The sequence below is a fragment of the Mauremys reevesii genome, linkage group 19 (assembly GCF_016161935.1).
Source record: "Mauremys reevesii isolate NIE-2019 linkage group 19, ASM1616193v1, whole genome shotgun sequence".
NCBI lineage: Eukaryota > Metazoa > Chordata > Testudines > Geoemydidae > Mauremys > Mauremys reevesii.
The window spans coordinates 16,552,411-16,572,295 of record NC_052641.1 but is presented as its reverse complement, the minus strand read 5'-3'; the positions used below and the strand labels follow the sequence as shown (position 1 = coordinate 16,572,295).

General features: G+C 40.5%; 1 protein-coding gene across 2 annotated transcripts in view; it reads left to right on the top strand.

The window, feature by feature from the left end:
- The first annotated feature begins 1,536 nt into the window (after positions 1-1,536).
- SETX (senataxin) overlaps positions 1,537-19,885 on the top strand; it is a 47,491-nt gene continuing 29,142 nt past the window's right edge. Inside the window, exons 1-8 of one of the 2 annotated variants that reach the window (XM_039506278.1) lie at positions 1,537-1,727; positions 8,146-8,329; positions 9,085-9,295; positions 9,688-9,797; positions 12,904-13,123; positions 14,260-14,379; positions 16,994-17,165; positions 18,903-18,993. In XM_039506278.1, coding sequence (XP_039362212.1) covers positions 8,147-8,329; positions 9,085-9,295; positions 9,688-9,797; positions 12,904-13,123; positions 14,260-14,379; positions 16,994-17,165; positions 18,903-18,993 — 1,107 coding nt within the window. In that variant the 5' untranslated portion in view covers positions 1,537-1,727; position 8,146. The remainder of the gene's footprint in view (positions 1,728-8,145; positions 8,330-9,084; positions 9,296-9,687; positions 9,798-12,903; positions 13,124-14,259; positions 14,380-16,993; positions 17,166-18,902; positions 18,994-19,885) is intronic. The other variant, XM_039506277.1, reaches the window with a different exon arrangement.

Here is a 19,885-nt window from a genome sequence, read left to right as displayed (position 1 = left end):
TTGATGGTATCAGAGCTTAGTTTCTTCTTTCTTCCATGCTGAAGAACTAGTTTGGATGTGTATGCCATCTTGAAAATGATGGGTTTCTGTTACTACCAAAGCTATGCCTAAATGATAATGGAGAAGCTTCTCAAGGGGGAAATTACTTATCAATAGTGTATTAAAGGACCTGTGTGAAACAGGATAGCTCAAGGTCAAGGGAATGAGGGCACTTTAATCTATATCACAAACTAATCACATGTATCTGAGTGGGGGAGGGATAGCTCAGTGGTTTGAGCATTGACCTGCTAAATCCAGCATTGTGAGTTCAATCCTTAAGGGGGCTATTTACAGATCTGGGGCAAAAATCTGTCTAGGGAGTGGTCCTGCTTTGAGCAGGGGGTTAGACTAGATGATCTCCTGAGGTCCCTTCTAACCCTGACATTCTATGATTCCAAGTTTCTCAATTCCCCAGCTGTAGATTGGGGGCAATGATTCTGATCTGCCTCATGGGGATGGGAGATAGGTGCTAGGGTGGCAGAGGCTAAAAAACAGGCTACATAGGAGATAATGGCAGTGGTGTGATAATCACACCAAGTGTAGGACAGGTGGTACCTGCTCAACCAAACTCCTGTCAACTCTCCCCTCCCTTTCTAATTGCTCCCCCAATATGTTTTTCTTCATCCTCCTTTCCCTTGTACCTTCCCCTGTAGCTTCATCCACTTCTTCCTGCCTACCTAACCTGTGCCCAGAATAGTCATTCTGGGAATAGTGTGGGCCCACCCCTGCCAGCATGGTCCAACCCTGGCCAGCATGAGCTTGTACATATGGTGCATGCAAGGTCACACCACAAAGGCAGCACCAATTTCAAGGCGCGCTGCCCCACCTGCACTGGCATGACCTCATATGCACTGTGCACAAGAGGTCACACTGGTGGGGGTGGAGTGGTGTATTCAAAATGGCATATTCCCTGTCTGCTGCCAGATAAAACTCTGGATTTGTCCCAGTACCAGACGTGGGGGTCAGTTAGCAACGGTCAGGGTTGCTAACGCTTCTGATTTTTGTCACGAGTCTGTTTCCCTTAAAGCCCCAGCTCCGGGAGTCAAATGGATCTGTGACTTCTAGCCCATGTGGCTGTGGCGAAAGCTTCCAACTGTGGCCCCCCAGGGCACCCGCAAGGCTCAACAAGCAGAAGGCAAATAAAAAGACCATCCCAGCGATGAGGTTTACATCCTCTCGTGATTTTTAAGCCAAGTTCCCGATTTTTGAACATCTGGGGCTGGCAACAGCGGGGACAAACGTGCCCAAAAGAGGCACCATTTGTGCTCCTCGTTTCCAGGGACTGGCCCAGGTTCACCCAGGCGGGCTGGTGCCAACCTCCATTGAAACCAAGTCCTCCTAGGCTAGTGCCCTGGACCGCCCTCCCCGGCCGCTCCTAGGTCCCTCCCGCTTTCCCCGGCTCTCTGCTCCTCCCGACACACCTGCCGCTGGCCCTTTAAGACCCCCGCCCCGGGCGGGGCCCGTCCAGGTGAGAGCTGGGCGCTCCAGGCCCCGCCCCGCCCCGCCCCGGAGGAAAAACAAACTCACTTCCGGCCGAGACACCCGGCTGGGCCGGAAGTGAGGCGAACCCGGGGTGGGGGATGCGCCGGGGGCAGGCCCGAGGCGGGGAGCGTTGGCTGGATGCCCGCCGGAGCCATGGTGGCGGAGTAGCGCCGAGGCCCGCGCCCAGAGGCTGGCGGTGGGAGGAGGTGAGGGGGCAGCCGCGGGAGAGGGAAAGAGGCGAAGCCCTCGAGCCTGGAAACGTGTCGCTCCCCCCCCCCCCGAGCCTGGAGACTGGTCCGGCTCCCGCCCCCCCCCGAGCCTGGAGACTGCTCCACCCTCCCCCCCCGGCCAGTACCCCCCCCCCCCCGAGCCTGGAGACTGCTCCAGCCTCCCCCCCGGCCAGTGTCCTGCCCCCGAGCCTGGAGACTGCTCCAGCCCCCCCACCGGCCAGCCCCCGAGCCTGGAGACTGCTCCAGCCCCCCACCGGCCAGCCCCGAGCCTGGAGACTGCTCCAGCCCCGGCCAGTACCCTGCCCCCGAGCCTGGAGACTGCTCCAGCCCCTCCCGGCCAGTACCCTGCCCCCGAGCCTGGAGACTGCTCCAGCCCCCGGCCAGTACCCTGCCCCCGAGCCTGGAGACTGCTCCAGCCCCCGGCCAGTACCCTGCCCCCGAGCCTGGAGACTGCTCCAGCCCCGGCCAGTACCCTGCCCCCGAGCCTGGAGACTGCTCCAGCCCCCGGCCAGTACCCTGCCCCCGAGCCTGGAGACTGCTCCAGCCCCCGGCCAGTACCCTGCCCCCGAGCCTGGAGACTGCTCCAGCCCCCGGCCAGTATCCTGCCCCCGAGCCTGGAGACTGCTCCAGCCCCCGGCCAGTACCCTGCCCCCGAGCCTGGAGACTGCTCCAGCCCCCGGCCAGTACCCTGCCCCCGAGCCTGGAGACTGCTCCAGCCCCCCCGGCCAGTACCCTGCCCCCGAGCCTGGAGACTGCTCCAGCCCCGGCCAGTACCCTGCCCCCGAGCCTGGAGACTGCTCCAGCCCCCGCCAGTACCCGCCCCGAGCCTGGAGACTGCTCCAGCCCCTCTCCCCAAGCCTGGAGGCTGCCCCCTTCCCATGGCCAGTGGCGCCTGGAGCTTGGAGACTGCTCCAGTCCTCGGCCAGTGCGCCCCCGCCTGGCCAGTGCCCCTGACCCTGGAAACTGACCCTCAGCTAGCGTCCCCGGAGATTCCCCAGACCCTCCTCCCACCTGCCCATGCCCTCTTGAACCTGGAGACAGCCCCCATCCTGGCCAGTGCCTTCTGAGCATGGAGACTGCTCCTACCTCAGCCTCCTGTTTCCTTCTCACCTGAGCATGGAGACTATTCTTGTGCCAGTACCCCCAGAACATGGAGACTGCTCCCTTGCCAGTCTCCTCAGCCAGTGTCACCCTCAGTGTGGAAATTGCCCCCTCCTCTATTATTTTCCTCTTCCCCACAGACCTGCAGAGCTAGGAAGTAAATTCTTCTGCTTCCCCAGATTCCCATCACACTCAGTTTTGGAGGTCAGCTCAAATCCTTACTCCTAGTAGAATTTCTCCTTTTGTAGAAAACATGTGCACGCTCCACCCCCATAGGAATTGGGCCCCAGGTGCCAAAAAATCTCTCCCTGTTTTTCCACCACTCTCTTCCTGTCTTCCCTGCCATGGAATAGATGAGTCCCCCTCTGGGATGTTGTCACCTGTAGCTGGTGTCAGATATCACTCTCCCCATCCCTAGACCAGACCTTTCATTTCTTCCTGAACTAGTTGAGACTTACCAGGCATTCCAGAGGCAACACTCCTAGAAAACACACTTACTCTGTTCATGCCCTAACATTTTTTAAAAAATATTTAACATTTTTTAAAAGGCTAATGGTCCTCTCCTGTCACATCCCACAGAAGTCTTCTTACGCCGTGGAAGGCTTAATGTTAAAAGGAGGCATCTAGTTATTTTGAAGTATATTGTATAGATGTTGCTGAAGTGGCTTTAATAACTCTTAGGCAGCGTTTCCTGGTTTGTCCAGTGATGTGGAGCAGTTGGTTACACTGTAAGGAAGCCACTTGCATGTTAACAACTTGCAAGGGGGTAACATCTGTCTTACAGGATTCTGAGAATTAATTAGCCAGTCCTTATAGTGACTTGAACATGCAGTGCACTATATGTGTTAAGTTTTCGTATATAGTTATGGTTGAAGTCTGTTTTCTATTCTAATCCTTTTTGTTTGGTTGCTCATAATTTTAAAACTAATTCCTGAGGTGCTGAAATTTTCATGGCTTGCTCTCAATCTGCAGGTGATTTAATCCATTTTTGGAAAAACTGAACAAAATTGGGTGCATTATTTTTAAGTTTTCAATTTAAAAGTTTGTATATGGGCTAATTCAATGATTTAAAATATAACAAACATAGCTTGATTTGTAGATCTCATTGAGATAGAATGAACAGAACATATTTGAAGAATATTGGTTCAGTAATTTTAAAGTTAAAAGCATGTAAATGGGGAAACTTTGTGCATGCTTAGTAGAATTTTGCTATATGTCTTGACAGATGGATCCAAAAAGATACAGCTCTTAAATGTTGGAGTGCTGAAGCACTTTCAATTAAAGGTGTTAGTCAAAATTACTTCTCAATAATTCATTAATTTTGGCTAACTGTGCACCTATGCTTAATGTATTGCTTTCAGCATGCTTTGTGCTGGAAATGTATTAAAAATCATGTAAGATTTTATTTTTGGCATTCGTAGAGATGATCAAGGACAAGATAGTGTTCTTGGTTTTGCTTGGGCTTTAAGTAATAAGCAACTATTGTAATTGTTGCAAGATTGTTAAATTAACTGGATACAGAAATCTAAGAACCTTGGACAGTAGGTGCAACCTGCATGGAAAAGGAAGACTGGGGTATGTCATGAAATAAAGGAATTTGGGGCATTTTCCTGTCCGTTATAAACAGGGATATAAATATAAACAGAAGTGAGGTAATGCTTTGGAACAGAATGAAGATGTAACTTCTGCAAAACCTGTTCTTCAGATTGGTAAAGTATTAACTCATTCCTTTCTGTATATGCTGCTGAATCTTTGACTTATAATCGTTTGATTACTAAGCTTGCATAAGCTTTGGTTATTTGACCTATCATAACACTGATCGTCTAAAACTGAACCCTAACAGAAGCGATTTAAAGTCTGAGAACGTGCAGTGTTAGAGATGGTGGAGAGTTTGAGATGGCCTTGTTTTGATTTTCACATTTGAAAAGCAGTGGGGCTAAGAGATCTGAGTTCAGAAGGCATCATACAGCATGTAACAGAGGGCCTTGGAGATTGGAGCTTCTGGGCACCACTGTAATAACAATATTATTAAATATTAATGTGTCTAGCAAATACGTTTTCAACAGTCAATGATGTGCCCTTGTCTCATTGAGTAAGGTATGCAGTAAATGAAGCAAGACTCCATAGGAGGCCTTGCTTTAACGATTGTGCACCTTGTGCAGGATAAGACATTCTGGTTGTGCTTAGACAAATAGTTTCAGATTATAATTTAAAAAAAAATCTAGGTAATTCCTTTAACAAAATCTTGGTGAGAGTGTTAAAGTTGCAGGTTAGTTCTCAGAAGTCAGGAAATGCTGGATTATTTAGTGCAAAAGCTAATTTGGGAGTGAGAATATTTGTAAAAAATATACTTGACTTGGTCTTCCTTTGTTGCTGTTGAAGATGGTTTTTATTTTTTACTCTGCCAAGCTGTGTTTGGCATCCTTATATTGCTATGGAAAATATTTTGATGATGTCATAAACAAAACCATATGATTTAATTGCAACATCAAATAGGAGAACATGAGTTGAGAGGATTGCCCCTTGTTTAGACATAACTCTCGTATTATTAACAAGCCAGCGATGCAAATGATAGAAAAATGTGATAAGTAGATTTATATTTAAGCTAATTAAAACTTTCTCCAGTATGCATGTTAATGTTCATAAGAAATGGCATAAAATGAGGGAAACTAATTCATTTTTAAGCCAATAGACTTCCTTGGCTAAGACAGCAAGATGAAAAAATGCATGTTTTTGTTTATCTGGGGAATCTTACTAAGTTTTTCTTTTTCACTCACACTTCATGTTCTCTCAAAGTCCGTATCAGTGCTGGGCTTCACTGTTACGGAACCACGTTCAAACATATTCCAGCAAAGCCCAGAGAAATGAACTTATCGGAGTTCAGTAGTGTTGTTCTTTGGCCCAGTTACAACACAATTCCATTTTGTAGTGGAGACCTATGCAACGACTTAACCTGGTAATGGAATTCAGTTCACTGAAATGTAAGGTCTTATCTAAGTTACATAACCAAGACAAGCTGTAAACTGGTCCCCAAATGTGGTGAGATTGGTGGTGTAGACTGGCCCCGAATTAATTTCTGTCATGATTTGGTCACCATTTTGACTCTTCACATGGTGATGGTGGCTCTTTAATCTTAGGTTTTCTAAAAACTTAAGTATTTAACATATACATCATAGGTTCATATTCTCTCACCTGGCCTCCCTGAGTGATCTCTTTCTCTGTACTTAGTCCCATTAATTTCAGTGGGGCTGCTTGACAAGCAAGGTACACCCCAATGTGTGGACAATGGTGGCAGAATCTGACTTACAGTTTACATAGTCTAATACAGGGATCCTGAAACTTTTCAGTGTGGCCTACATCCTATTAGAGAAATTCTCATAGACCACCACTTCTTTTCCATTTGTGGTTATGTAAGGTCACAGTGTCGAGTACAGAAACTGGTATCAGAAAAAAAAAATTAGAAAAATGTTTTTAATTGCGTCATAATGTAGTTTAGCATCTGGAAGCAAGGAGACTCAGTAGCATGGACCACCAGCAAATGCTTCAGGGAAAAGCAGTGGTACAGTGACTAAAATTTGAGCACCAGTGAAGGCACAGGGATGTTAAAGTTGTTGAAGATTTAAGATCCTTGTAATACTTAAATTAACTTGTGATTTTTCAGCCAGTTTTTAAGAATAGGTGAGCTATCTTAAAATTAATAATTAAGAAAAGTCTACTAGTTTTAAATATAGTTGATTTGTTGTACGGGATTAGTGAGGATATATGCTGATCCAGCTGTAGGCCAGTATTATGCAAATGTATGTTTACTAATAGACGTTAACCAAATGATTTATTGAATATTGAATATTTGGTCAAGAAGAGTAAGTCAATGTCTGGTCCTCGAATGTTTAGAATACTGTGGATTTGTGAAAATATTTCAAAATGCTGACAAGAATTCCCCATTTTGGAGACTTGTATTATTTTAATTATAGTGACAGAATATGAACTTTGATTAGACTATTACTCCAAGCTGTGCACTATGTTGTTTCATTAGGAGAGTCGCATAAACACAATAGAAATTATCTGGACTTTATCCTCAATTTCAAGGCCATTAATATTTAGACTATTGCTCATGGAGTGCTAGTTCACCAAGGCCTCCTTTCCAAACCCCAGTGGTCATATGATAGCTAATTGCTCCTCACACAACAGATATTACTGATGCAGTTTAGGATAAACCCATAACAATTGAAACTGACACACAATTTTAGGTGATAGCTTACTAAATATTTTCTCAAGGCATTAAATATGCATGTACTTCCACTTTCATAGCTTCATAAAGTAGTATAATATTTGCCTAATTCAAGACTGTCCAGCAGTTGAGGAACTGTCCCTTTCAGTACCATTCCTGTGTGGGTTAAGTAACAATAAAAACCAAGTGCACAAACCCTTTTTCATGAAGTGAGTACCTTTTAGGAAGATACTCATAAATTAGGTTGTCACCCTAACTGATGCAAAGTGAGGAGAATGAAAATGTTTGATTCATAGCCAGTATATACCTTTAGTATTGGCATTAATAAAGCTGAGCACCTGTAGTTACACAATTGTTATATAGAATCTATTCTTGTTTATTTATTATTAGCTTGGTAGAAGTGATAGAATTTATCTTAAACTGCTCTTATTCTGAATGTAGAGGTAGCTACTTATGGAAATGTCAGGGATGACTAATAAATTGAAAAATCTTAAATCTGTTTCCTTAAATTTAAGCGACGGCTTCATTGAACTATAAGAATCTTAAGGAGGTGAAGCAGAACTAATCAAACTTTGTATCGATAAACCCTCATTTTCACAAACAACTGTTCTGATGCATATGTATATTAATGTTGTATATGTTGAAAGAGTTCATTAAAGTTGTATTGTGGGCTAGTTATGGATTCTTTAGTTACATGCAAAGTGAAATTTTGCATATCAATGTTATCCAAATGTATTAATTGTAAGAGAAATAAAATACTTTTTAATTATTAGTTTTTAAATTTTGTTTTGTATTTCACTGGGAACTATAGGTGTTCAAAGGCTCTGAAAATGAGGCCACTTTTATTAGGTGCATAAATATGGATATAAATGCTTAAACTTGGTCACTTACATTTGATTGTTTTGGTCGTAATGTTTTAAAAATCATATATACACACTGCATCTGCATTACAGAAATCTCTAGCCCTTAGCATTGAAGAGAACTTGGTGAAATTGGATCTTATTACTACTTTTAGTGTTTTGATTTCTAATAACTCCCTCCCTCTTTCTATGTGTGTGTCTGAAGAATGAGCACATGTCGTTGGTGTACGCCTGGTGGTTCCTCCACCACCCAGTTCCTAAGAACTTATGCTTCCAAGACTTTGTCCCCCGAAGATCGTGCAGCAGCCAATGATGATCTCTGTTACTGCCTGGAATGTGTGGTTGAATATCACAAGGCAAGGGATGAATTGCCCGGCTTACTGCAGGAGGTAATTGTTTCCTACTGAGCTGCACAGAATAAAAGGTTTAATTGAGTGACCTCGGAGTGTGGGATTTTGATCGTGGTTAGGTCTGACTGAGGGAGAGGAATTTTGTGAGGGCTCTGTGTTTAGCTAACTGTTGCAGGAGGTGTATGCTGCCATTTAATTGTAAGTTCTTGTAATGTGCACTATTCCTGTATTTAAATACAGAACTTTGCCCTGTTATCAGTCTTCTGTCTAAAATAATGATGAAGCTATTAACTTTATTCAGAAATGAATAAATTATGCAAAAGTTCATTCATTAAGTATCTACAATTTTTGACTGCTACTAAAGTTACTTTAATGATTCTATAATCAGTCAATTCCAAATTGAAAATGTTGCTGCTGATCTGTGTCACCTGAGTTCCATGGCCAGTAACTGTTAATACACCTCTATCTCGATATAACTCTGTCCTTGGGAACCAAAAAATCTTACCGCATTATAGGTGAAACGGTGTTATATTGAACTTGCTTTGATCCACTGGAGTGCGCAGCCCCGCCTCCCCGGAGCGCTGCTTTACTGCGTTATATCCAAATTAGTGTTATATTGGGTGGCGTTATATCAAGGTAGTGGTGTATTTTCTTACCATGTCTGGAAAGTAACTTTCCAAAACAAAGGTAATGAGCTCTTAAAATCTCATCAGGAGTTCCACATGATGTTAAACATCATCAGTCTCAGCAACCTGTGCAGACTATTGTCTCCTTGTTTCCTTTTCCCTGAATAGATCTTATGGGAGTTGGAAACCTCCCGTCTCATTGACCATTTTGAGAAATCCATGAAGACAGATATTGAAGAGGATGATGAATTATTTATAGTGGATGACAATGGGGAAACTAAACTGTCTGGTTACACAGGCCCAGATTTTGAGAACAACCTGCGTGTACCTCTTCTAGAAATACTGAAATACCCGTACCTGCTGCTACATGCACGAATCAGTGAGTATCTCATGGCTTACGCTTGAAAGAATCCAGTATTCTCACTATTGCAGAAGGTGAAAATAATTTTTTTAAACAAGCATTAGTGAAATATTTAGCTGCCCTACTACAATAAGGGTAATATTTCTTTAATGTGGGGGAGGGATAGCTCAGTGGTTTGAGCATTGGCCTGCTAAACTCAGGGTTGTGAGTTCAATCCTTGAGGAGGCCACTTAGGGATCTGGGGCAAAAATTGGTCCTGCTAGTGAAGGCAGGGGGCTGGACTCGATGACCTTTCGAGGTCCCTTCCAGTTCAAGGAGATTGGTATATCTCCAATTATTACTTTAAGCACTAAAATAACTTAGCTTGCCTTGGTTTTGGTTAATCTCTACCATTTATGTCTCTTGTTTAGGTGAGCTCTGTGTTGAGGCTCTTTGTAAAATGGAACAAGTTAACGTCTCCTTTCAGGTCTTCGACAAACATCCAGGCATTTATCTGTTGTTGGTACACCCCAATGAAGTGGTGAGTTATTTCTCCTACAATGAGAATACAGTCAGAAAAATTAACTCACTTTAAGCACTTTTACTGAGCACTTCAGTTTCAGGAATTTGATTGTGTATGTCTATCCTTGTTCACATTTGGCAAAAGTAAGAAGCCTATTGTTTCAAGGTTCAAACATTTCTGCTGTATCCTCCTCATATAAACAATCCATAGAAGCATGTAACCTTGATTAGTAATGGGATTAGTATGTTTTGGCACATAATATTCCTATCCATGATAAAATAAGTGGTTGTTTTGCAAAAACACTGTTCTCAGCATTATTCAATAGCATGCAAGAAGAAAAAGTCAGTGAAAAGGCACATTAAAGTCAGCAGACTAATCAATGTTTACTGTTTAATTTGAGCCATTTGTAACATTGTTAACATTTTGGGTGTTATGTGGCTTTTCTCAAGGTGGATAATAGGAGCACCTAACAGTTTAAAGCATTTAATTTCTATTGAGTCTTCTCCTAATTTCACCTGTTCTGGAGATTGAGCCTCATACTGAATTGAGAACCTAAAGAAGCATGTGTTTTTCAAAATAAAAATGCACCCAAAGGAAATTGCACTACTTAGTCTGAGTTTAAATAACATTCAGATTGGTTTTTCCAGATTCTTGTGATTAAAAATAAAATCAGAGTTAAGGTTCAAAATTCAGAATGATTCTTCATTCTCCTTTTTTGGCACAAGAAGTTTATTCAATTAGAATTTGGATAGGAATACAATAATACTGTCAATTCAAAGAAAATGGAATTCTGTTGTCGGTAAAGAAAATAATTGACTGACGGTGTGTGTGTGGGGGGAGGGTTCAGAAGTAAAGGAGAGGAGAGTGCATGCATCATGTATTGAGCAATTGAAGTTCATGGAAAGTGTGGTGCAGAAGCTCACAATGTGTAACTCTGGATCACTGGTACCTGTCAAGGAACAAAAGCTATGGGACTTTGTTTTCGGAAGTGTTGATACTTAAAAGTTCAGTTAAGGTCAATAGTAGTTGCAGGTGTTCAGCATATCTGAAAATAAAGATCTAGTCTTTCAAACTGAGTCCAAGTATATTTTGTATGCCACTCTTTCCAAGATCGCCAAATACAATGTTCATACTCCAGCCCTTTTTGTGCTAGGATGTTGAGTCTTTCCATCTCTGTATCATTTATTTTTAGTCACTAAAAGCTATATCCTTGGGTAGTCTGAGGTTCAGTAATCTTGGAATTGCCTCCAATGTGAAATAGAAGTGGTGAGAGTGTCACTGTCAGTTAGAATAAGAGACAGTCAGGAACACTCTCCTCCCCAAATTCTTTAATTACAGAGCATTCCCATAGCATATATAGTGACATAGCACACACAGTTTGACATTACCAGCAGGCACAGTTGTCCTTGATTTTAGTTGTCTTCATTCTGAGACCATTGGAAGCTAGATGGTGTTTTTAGTTGTATGTGTCTGAGTGAGATTCGGGGTGGATATTTTAATAGGCCAATCCTAGACCACAATGGGAGGTCTCTGTGCCATATGTTCTTGTTTGAAGCAGACCTTGAGGGCATTCATAATGTTGTAGATGGCAGTAGCTTATCTCCTTTTGAACCCAGTCCCTTAAGGAATGGTAACAAAGTGGGAATTTCTGGGGTACCTGAGTGCATCTGGGTTGAAAGTCACAGGTATTACCAAAATAGTGACATTTGCAGGCCAAATAGCATTGGAAGGCCAGAAAAAGACCTAAGGAAGCAATTGGTACAGAGTTGGATAAGTGTGAGAATGCCCCTCTTCGTCCACTCCCTTGACATATGTTTAACTCTACAGGGAGGCTTAGATTATCCTATAAAACTGCCTCTGCATAGAGCATAGTGTGAAACTGTAGGACCCCAGCTAGATCTGCCCTAATCTTTCTGGTAGCTTCAATAGCTGGGGGAAGGATTGAGGAGTGGTGGTTATATAGAGTCCACAGAACACTTGGATCTTAGGATCTAAGCCCTGGTACTGTTGAAGGGCCTGCTGTGTATTTTGAAGGATTCGTAGTACACCTTAAGACTAAGGCGGGACAGAATGTCCTCCTTACCTCACCTCCAAGAAAGTCAGTGAATAGTTTTATATGAGCAACTTTGGATGTGTAGATCAGGAGGGATATAAGGGTTTATAGTAATCTAGGCAGAATATTCATCTTAATATTCTTTTTATTCCACAGGAAGAGGTGAGTATTTGTAATTTTTTCCAAGTTATTTGATACTGCATCTAACTGTGGATCCAGACTTTACTTGACAGAGTTTGAGAGCTGGTATGGATGTGGATCTGTAGGCATTTTAGGGAGGCTACCCATTGTAAATTCTGACCTTCAAATTGATGCATAAGCTGGTCCTGAGAAAGGCATAGGAGATATATTACCCTATTTTATAATCTGACAATATACTGTACATAACATAAGAATGGCCATACTGGGTCAGACCAAAGGTCCATCTAGGCCAGTATCCTATCTTCCGACAGTGGCAAATGGCAGGTGCCCCAGGGGGAATGAACAGAACAGGTAATCATCAAGTGATCCATCCCCTGCTGCCCATTCCCAGCTTCTGGCAAACGGAGGCTAGGGACACCATCCCTGTCCATCCTGGCTAATAGCCATTGATGGACCTATCCTCCATGAACTTATCTGTAGTCCTTCAAATGTGTCAAAAGATGGATTCTGGCTCGGTAATAAGTAGACAGGCATCCTTCACATACAGCATTAACTTATGGTTGCTGTTCCTTAATTGCACTTATGTCTGTGTTAAATGTTGATCAGTAAAGTTTCAAGGATATCAATCAAGTCTAGAGATAAAGGGTGCCTCTATCTTGTGCCTCCAGTGAGTTTTTGCCCTTGAATGTATGCTTTCTAACTCTTTTGATTGTTTAGATTGCATTTCACACAGTTCGTAATATGCATTGGGAAATGTTTGTTTATGCTGGAAGAATACTTGATTCTCACTTCCAAGAACTTGCCCTCAGTACAAATGTATTTGACCACATTTTATTAGGAATATGGCTACTAAACTTACAGCTTTTTCTGTGATTCTTGTTTGTTGTATTTCTTCTAGTAATATTTACGTTTTTTTTTTTAAATATGTAGATTCGTCGATGGGCCATCCTGACAGCAAGAAATTTAGGGAAAGTCGACAGGGATGATTACTATGATTTACAGGAAGTGTTGACTTGCTTGTTTAAAGTCATTGAATTGGGGCTGTTTGATAGTCCTGATATTTATAGTTCTTCCATGATTGAGAAGGGGAAACTCATTCTTCTGCCATCCCATTTGTACGATACCACCAACTACAAAAACTACTGGCTTGGTGAGTGTTTGTTCAGTAGTGAGCTGTATCTGTGCATGCTCTCTCCCACCCCCCTCCAGGGTGTGGGAGAATTTCTTTCAAGTGGCAGGCCAACCCCTATGCTCTTCTCTGAGTGGAATCCTGTGATTCACCCCACTTCTAACTGAACCCCCAGGTTACAATGCCTCTTGTTTCCCAAGCATATTACCTCCAAGAAGTCCAACTGGATTTTGCCCTTGCTACAGAATCCTCTCCGGGAATTGGACCAGCTGGTAAATGCAGTAACAGAGAACAGCTTTTTCAAAGCAAAGTATGATTTATTTACTCTTAGGAACATTACAAGCAGAAAGAAAAGGGTTAAAAAAAAGCCTAAACGCATATTGCCTTACCTAAACATAGCCTTTCCTTGCTAGTTTAAGTAGGTTCCACTTGACCCAGACACCCCTCAAGCATTGAAGCTTGGTGAAACAGGTTGTACCTCTGTAGCTGCTGCTGCCTCTCTGACAGTCTGAACCCCATACAGTGTCTCCCCCTCAGGACACAAGCTGTCTTTTATTCATTTCAAAGGTTTCTTTGAAAGTTCCCACCTGAAGATCTCTTAAGGTTTCGAGCAGGGCTCCTAAATCTGACCATTTGGCTTGTTCACGTCTCTAGACGGGGTTTGGAGGTGCCTTCATCCATTAGATTCTTTGCATTGTCCAAACAATTGAATTCTGTTTACAGCTATTGTTTTGGGTTCATGCAGGATTTAACCTTTAGTCACCTTTTAGCCAGCAATACAGTAACCACCAAACCCACAGGTATATCCACGTTCTTCACAGGGATATTCATTCTGCAAAGTTAGAGTTGTTGAAATTTCAGTTAATTCTCTTTGGATCTTGTCTCAATCCCTGTGAGGTCAGTACAATCAAAGTTCTTGAAATGTGTAATGCATTTTGGGAGTTGTCAAATAGAAGAATTCTAACTGTGTCTGTCCAGGAGACTCAGTAGCTTATTTAAATTCATCCGCTTCAGGTTTCTTTGATGCTGATCATTTCCTCTGAGCGCTTTCATTGCAGTGAGCTTTGGAAAACAGGACTATTTAGGTTTGCCAAAACTTGAAGGGGAAAAAAAAGGATCTCATACACAAACATAAAGACAGATTGCTTTCATTGCAGGTATCTGTATGTTGCTAACAGTGCTGGAAGAACAAGCTATGGATTCTTTGTTGCTGGGTCCAGATAAACAGAATGATTTCATGCAGTCTATACTTCACACCATGGAGAAACAAACAGATGGTAACTAATTTTAACTGATGAGGCAATGATAAATGGAGATTGTTCATCCATTTTTAGTCATATTCTGGTTGTGATATAATTCCTAATAGAACTTACTACTTTTGTCGAACAAATTATTTTTGGTATAGAAGTATAATGCCAAAGACAGGGTTTCTCAGACTTTGACATTTCATTCCTTCCCTGATGTGAAGAACAATATTTGGACCTACCTTGAGACAAACACTGAAAAACAAGGTTCAAAGGGACTTTGAAAAGTGGAGAAAAGGTGCCCCTTATGGCTTTATGGAGCCATATGTAAAGCGTTAGGTGAGGGCAAACTTTTTTTCCCAATTACTGGGTGATTTCCACTTAGAAGAGATGGTACAGTTTTTTCCATGTGGTATGTATTCTGGCTCTTGCATCCTAAAAGGGAAGAAATCGCTCTTCCAGGATTGTTTTTACTTTTCCTGGAAGCTGAATTTCCGTATCCTCTTGATTAGTGGTGTGAGAGAGAATTCAGTGAAAACGGAAAGTTCATAGTTGTGTAGTAACTATTTTAATTTGCAAAGGTAACATTTCAAACTTTGTAGTTCCTGCTAATTATTTTTCAGATCCTTTTTCTGAGACTTGGTATGTTTTAAATTATTTATAAATTTCTTTTTGTAATATGAGAAGAAAAAGATTGGATCTTTATAAGTGCAATATTTTTATTAAACAAAAAGTTTATAATCTTACATGAAGAAGGAAGAACACACATACAAGAAAACTGTATAATATCATTATCTCAGATCTGAAGGAGCTTTAAACGGAAATACCCCTTCAGTAGTTGATAGACTATTCTATTTTAATTAGCATCTAGATGAAGAAGCAACAAAAACAAAGGAAAAGAGGAGCAGGAGAAAAAGTTAAAATTACTCAAATTGTGGTAAGAGTCTTCTGAGGATCCTCTCCTTTTTTTACCCTTTTCCTGAACTAATTGCATCTAAATATCTAAGACTTTTTTGCTTTGTCAGTCATAAAAATTCAGCCTTTTACCATCAAAAATTAGTGCTAGTCTTCTGGGGTTAAAAAAAAAAAAAGCCTAAATACCAATATAATTTAATTACTTTTTAAATTGTGTTCTCCCCCCTCCCCTTATTAGTGTTATGTGAGCTACAACTTGAAAAATAGAGACTCTGTCCTGAGTATAAAATTTTCTTTTACTTTAACCACTTCAGGGAAATTGAGCTATAGCATTATCAGAACTAAAGGTGATAATTAAGGTCTGGAATTTCTGCAAACAAAGAATCTTGTTTACAATCAATTTTTTTATTGGCAGAGTAAATTTATAATCAGATATTTTGTCAAGTAACAAAGGAATTTATTGAATAGCATCTTCTCTTTCATTCCTTTTGGTAATCCCAGTACTCTAGTTTTTAATGCAAGAGTTGTTTTTTAAAAACCTCAGAGTTCTTCTACAGAAGCATGTGTTTTCTTGAATCAGTGAACTTCTAGCAAATTTACATTTATCTACAGCAGATTGAAGCTTCATTTTTTTAGCTGATGTCTGTAATTTACTTTATACAGTTTACAAATTCCTCAATTTCAGTTACTGTGGGAAAATAATCTGATTTATCTGCACTCATTTCAAGTTTCCAAAATATAATCTAAAAATATCAGATTCTGACTCTTAACAGCTTTCTTAGTGAAACTAGAATGGAATGCTGAGAATGAGTTACTCTGTGCTGGCCACTCAAAATGCTGTGTCATTTTCTGTACCAGAAGAGAAGATGATTTAAAAAACAAACAACAAAAAACAAACAAACCAAAAAAACCCTATACATCTTTGTAGCTGAATCTTCTTAGGTACTTTCTCCATTGAATCATTAGACTTCTGCAGTTGGAAAATTTTTACATAGAAGATTCTTTTGTACAAATCAGTTGACAAAGCTGTAAGATTCAGATATTCTTCCCTGCCTAGCCCTGTGCTCGCCACATAAATACCCGTAAATAACAATAATAAACCCTTTTACCAAATCTCTTTATCTTTTTAGATTTTATTGTGTTTAGAGGCAAGAGGGAAAAAATTAAATTTCTCACCTTGTTCACTTCCTCTAGGGAGGGGTGCCTAGCCACACTAATGGCTAGGCAGGGGAGGCAGGCACAACAGAAGGACACAGTGGCTGCAAAAGATGAAATGTGAAATAACTGAAGAAAAATAGAGCTCTTTTTCAGACATAACACTCCTTCCCTGGGCAGCTATATGAGGCATAGTAACTCGTCTCAATAATATACCTCTTACCTGCACCCACCAAAATATCAGCAACCAAAACAAAAAGGGAAAAAGGTAGGAATGACATAGCTTTGCAGTGAGGGGAAACTTTAAAAATTATCCATTTTACACCTTCCCTTCTCTCGCTCCTCCAGGTTACTACTACTTAGAGGGAAAGCGTGGCTGGTCTCAGATCTTAGGAGCCACGCTGGCTTTGCAGATGAGGGGAATTAAAAAAAAGTTATAATTCACCCTTGTCTCAATGTTTAAAGTAATAAAAGCACTGAAATTCAGAATTAAATTCACTTTGTATTCAGCTAGCAGTAGGAAAGCGCACGATACTTCCCCCTCAACTCTTCATGATCTTAGACTGTTATATTTCAGATGAAAGCACTGATCCCTTCTGGCCAGCGCTGCACTGTTTCATGGTGATTCTGGATCAGCTCGGGTCTAAAGTGTGGGGTCAACTCATCGATCCAGTCCAGGCCTTTCAAACCATTATCAACAATGTCAGCTACAACAATGAAATAAAAAATATACGGAATAGTTCAAGGAGGTGAGTTCAAGTTTTAAAAGTATAGCTTTGGTAGCTTCTAGCCCTGACCTCAATGCTATAATAGATGTTGGGAAAATGGCCAGGAGCAAAATAAAATAAGTGCAGCATTACCAACCCTAAGTGATCAAAAATCATGATGCAGCCCCTCCCCCCATCATAAAATTGACTAAAACTTGGGAGTTTTTACAAAATAATAAATGCTGTGTTTTTTATTTGCATTCTGGTTTATTAACCTTTTGGATTCATGTTTTCAAGATTTTCCCTGCAGCCATGAGAGCTAGAAACTTTGTTTTTAAAGTAATGCTGAGATTTGCATATAATCGCATGACTTGAGCTGCAGCTTTCATAAAAACACCTAGATATCCTGTGGGTTGGCAAGCCCGCAAATGAGACATTACAACTACAGCTTTTAATTGTGTTTTCAGTTAACTTTTAACTTACTGGCAAATCATATATACAGTCTTCTGAATATTTATCGACATCAAGAAAATCTCATCAAGGGTCTTCCCATGTTTTATTCCTTTTTTGGATATAATCCTTCCACTAGAGATGGTAAAACAAGACACATAATTATGTTTAAAAACATAACGTATGTCAGACTTAGGGGAAGTGTTTCAAAGCAGATAGGCATCAAATGCCTTCTGGAAGCTTTTGGTATTCCCAAATTTACAATTGAAATATAACATCGTGTTTGAGACCCATCTTTTAAGAGTAACCATATATTAGACATTCAAAATAAGCAACCAGCAGACTAGCTAAGTTGCTCATTCAATGGAGAAGTAATCTGTTAGTAAACAGCTATCCGGTTGTGGAAGTGGATTCTCTGTGCAGAGAAATTTGGAAAGCATAGTTGGGCTCCACCTTTTAAACATTCTTCTTTATGGTACACAGTTGTTTTAAGAGGGTGCTAACAGGTCCCTCAGCCCCAGATTTAGGCTTTGTAAACCTTTTTCTCTTAATTACAAAATCTTAAATTAAACCTTTCCATAAAAACATTCTTCAAGTGGCAATTGTGTGGGGGATGTAGGACTTAAACATTCTTCTGGGGTGGTCTACAGGCCACATTATCCTATTGAAAGAAAACTAGTCAGTGGAAACTTATCAGTCTTTTGTCATTATCCCTAACGAGTGAAGTGAAAAAGTAAATGGCATAAATAGGTAAATTTGATTATTAAAACTGAGAATTTTTAAACATCGAAGCAGCTGTTAGTAATACTAAGGGCAATCATTTTGAAAAAGGTCTTGTTCAGTTAAACAAGGTGTTTATGCAAATACTTATTACGTTATATTTCTTCCTAGTATATGTTAAATCCTCAACTCATTAGTCAAGTCTGTCACTTAGTGGTAAGATCTCTCTGAAGCCGGTACCTTTCTTTTATGCAATTTCTTTAAAGCACCTACTTGGGTTGCCAACCGTCCAGGATTGTTCTGGAATTTCCAGGAATTAAAGATTAATCTTTAATTAAAAATTGTCATTGTGATGAAACTTCCAGGAATATGTCCAAGCAAAATTGGCAACCCTATCTACCATGCTTGTGGGCACCATAAAATAATAGAACTAGAACAAACTTACACATTCTCATGTACTACATTAATGTTTTCACACACATTTTATCACTTTCATCAGTTAGTAGTAAAATGTGGCATCTGAAACTGTGAAATCTTTTCTGACTCTTATTTCACTTAGTTCATGAATCATTTGCATGTCTTGAATCAACTTGTGTTTCTTTTCTTTAGGACTAAATCTGAACCAGAGTCAAACTATGAGGAGGAAATGGTTACTTGCAGCCAGATTGTGTATAATTACAATATAGAAAAGCCCAAAAAGGTAAATAATGAAAAAAAGCTTTGTATTTTCTCTGCCAGTTTTCTGATTCATTTATTAAAGCACACTCAACTTAAATCATACTTACAGTGTTCTTGGGTAGGTTTTTTTCAGATAAATTATTTTTATCTATTTGTAATTTGTGTGCACTGGATAAAAGTTTGTCTCTAGTCACATTCACTGTTTATCCTGTATAGTCGGTCATTTTTCTTCCTGTTTGTGTGGATCTTTCATGGAGCAATGGAGGAGAGAGAAACATTTGATAAAATGGGCATGTGTTGTGGTAAAACAAAAATTGGCAGGGGAGCTAGGAGACAGGTGTTTGTACCTGAAAATACTTTTAACCCATTTTTAAGTTTCCTAGATTTTTATTTGTCAGTGTTCCTTTTATATCCTTTTTGTCGGTTTATGGATATTTTTAAACTATTGTGCTAAATATGTAATATTGAAGTGACATGCCATTAAACGTTTGATCTATTGAATACTTTGGACCCCTACATAACTTACTTTTTTTTAAACTGTTTTTGTTTATAAGAAACACACTTGCATCATAACTCTCTCTCAACTTTTGTCTCTTAAGCAAACATGTTATGTCTATCTGATGATATCAAAATAGTGCAGAGTCTCTAAACATTTAAAATAAAATACATTTGACCCTTTGACGTGGAAATTCATGCTACATACTGTGACTGGTGCTTTGTTTTTTTTTAAATGACTAAGTGAACTGTGTTCAATATTTTAATCTCATGGTTTATTCTTTGGGACTAGGAGAAGTTCCTTGTGTATGGTAGAGTTTGGTCTTTTTTAGACTGTAGAGGTAAAATGGTTAGTAACTGATTTCTAGGATGCAACTGAACTGCTGTATCAAATCAGTGCCCATAAATAATAAGGAAGC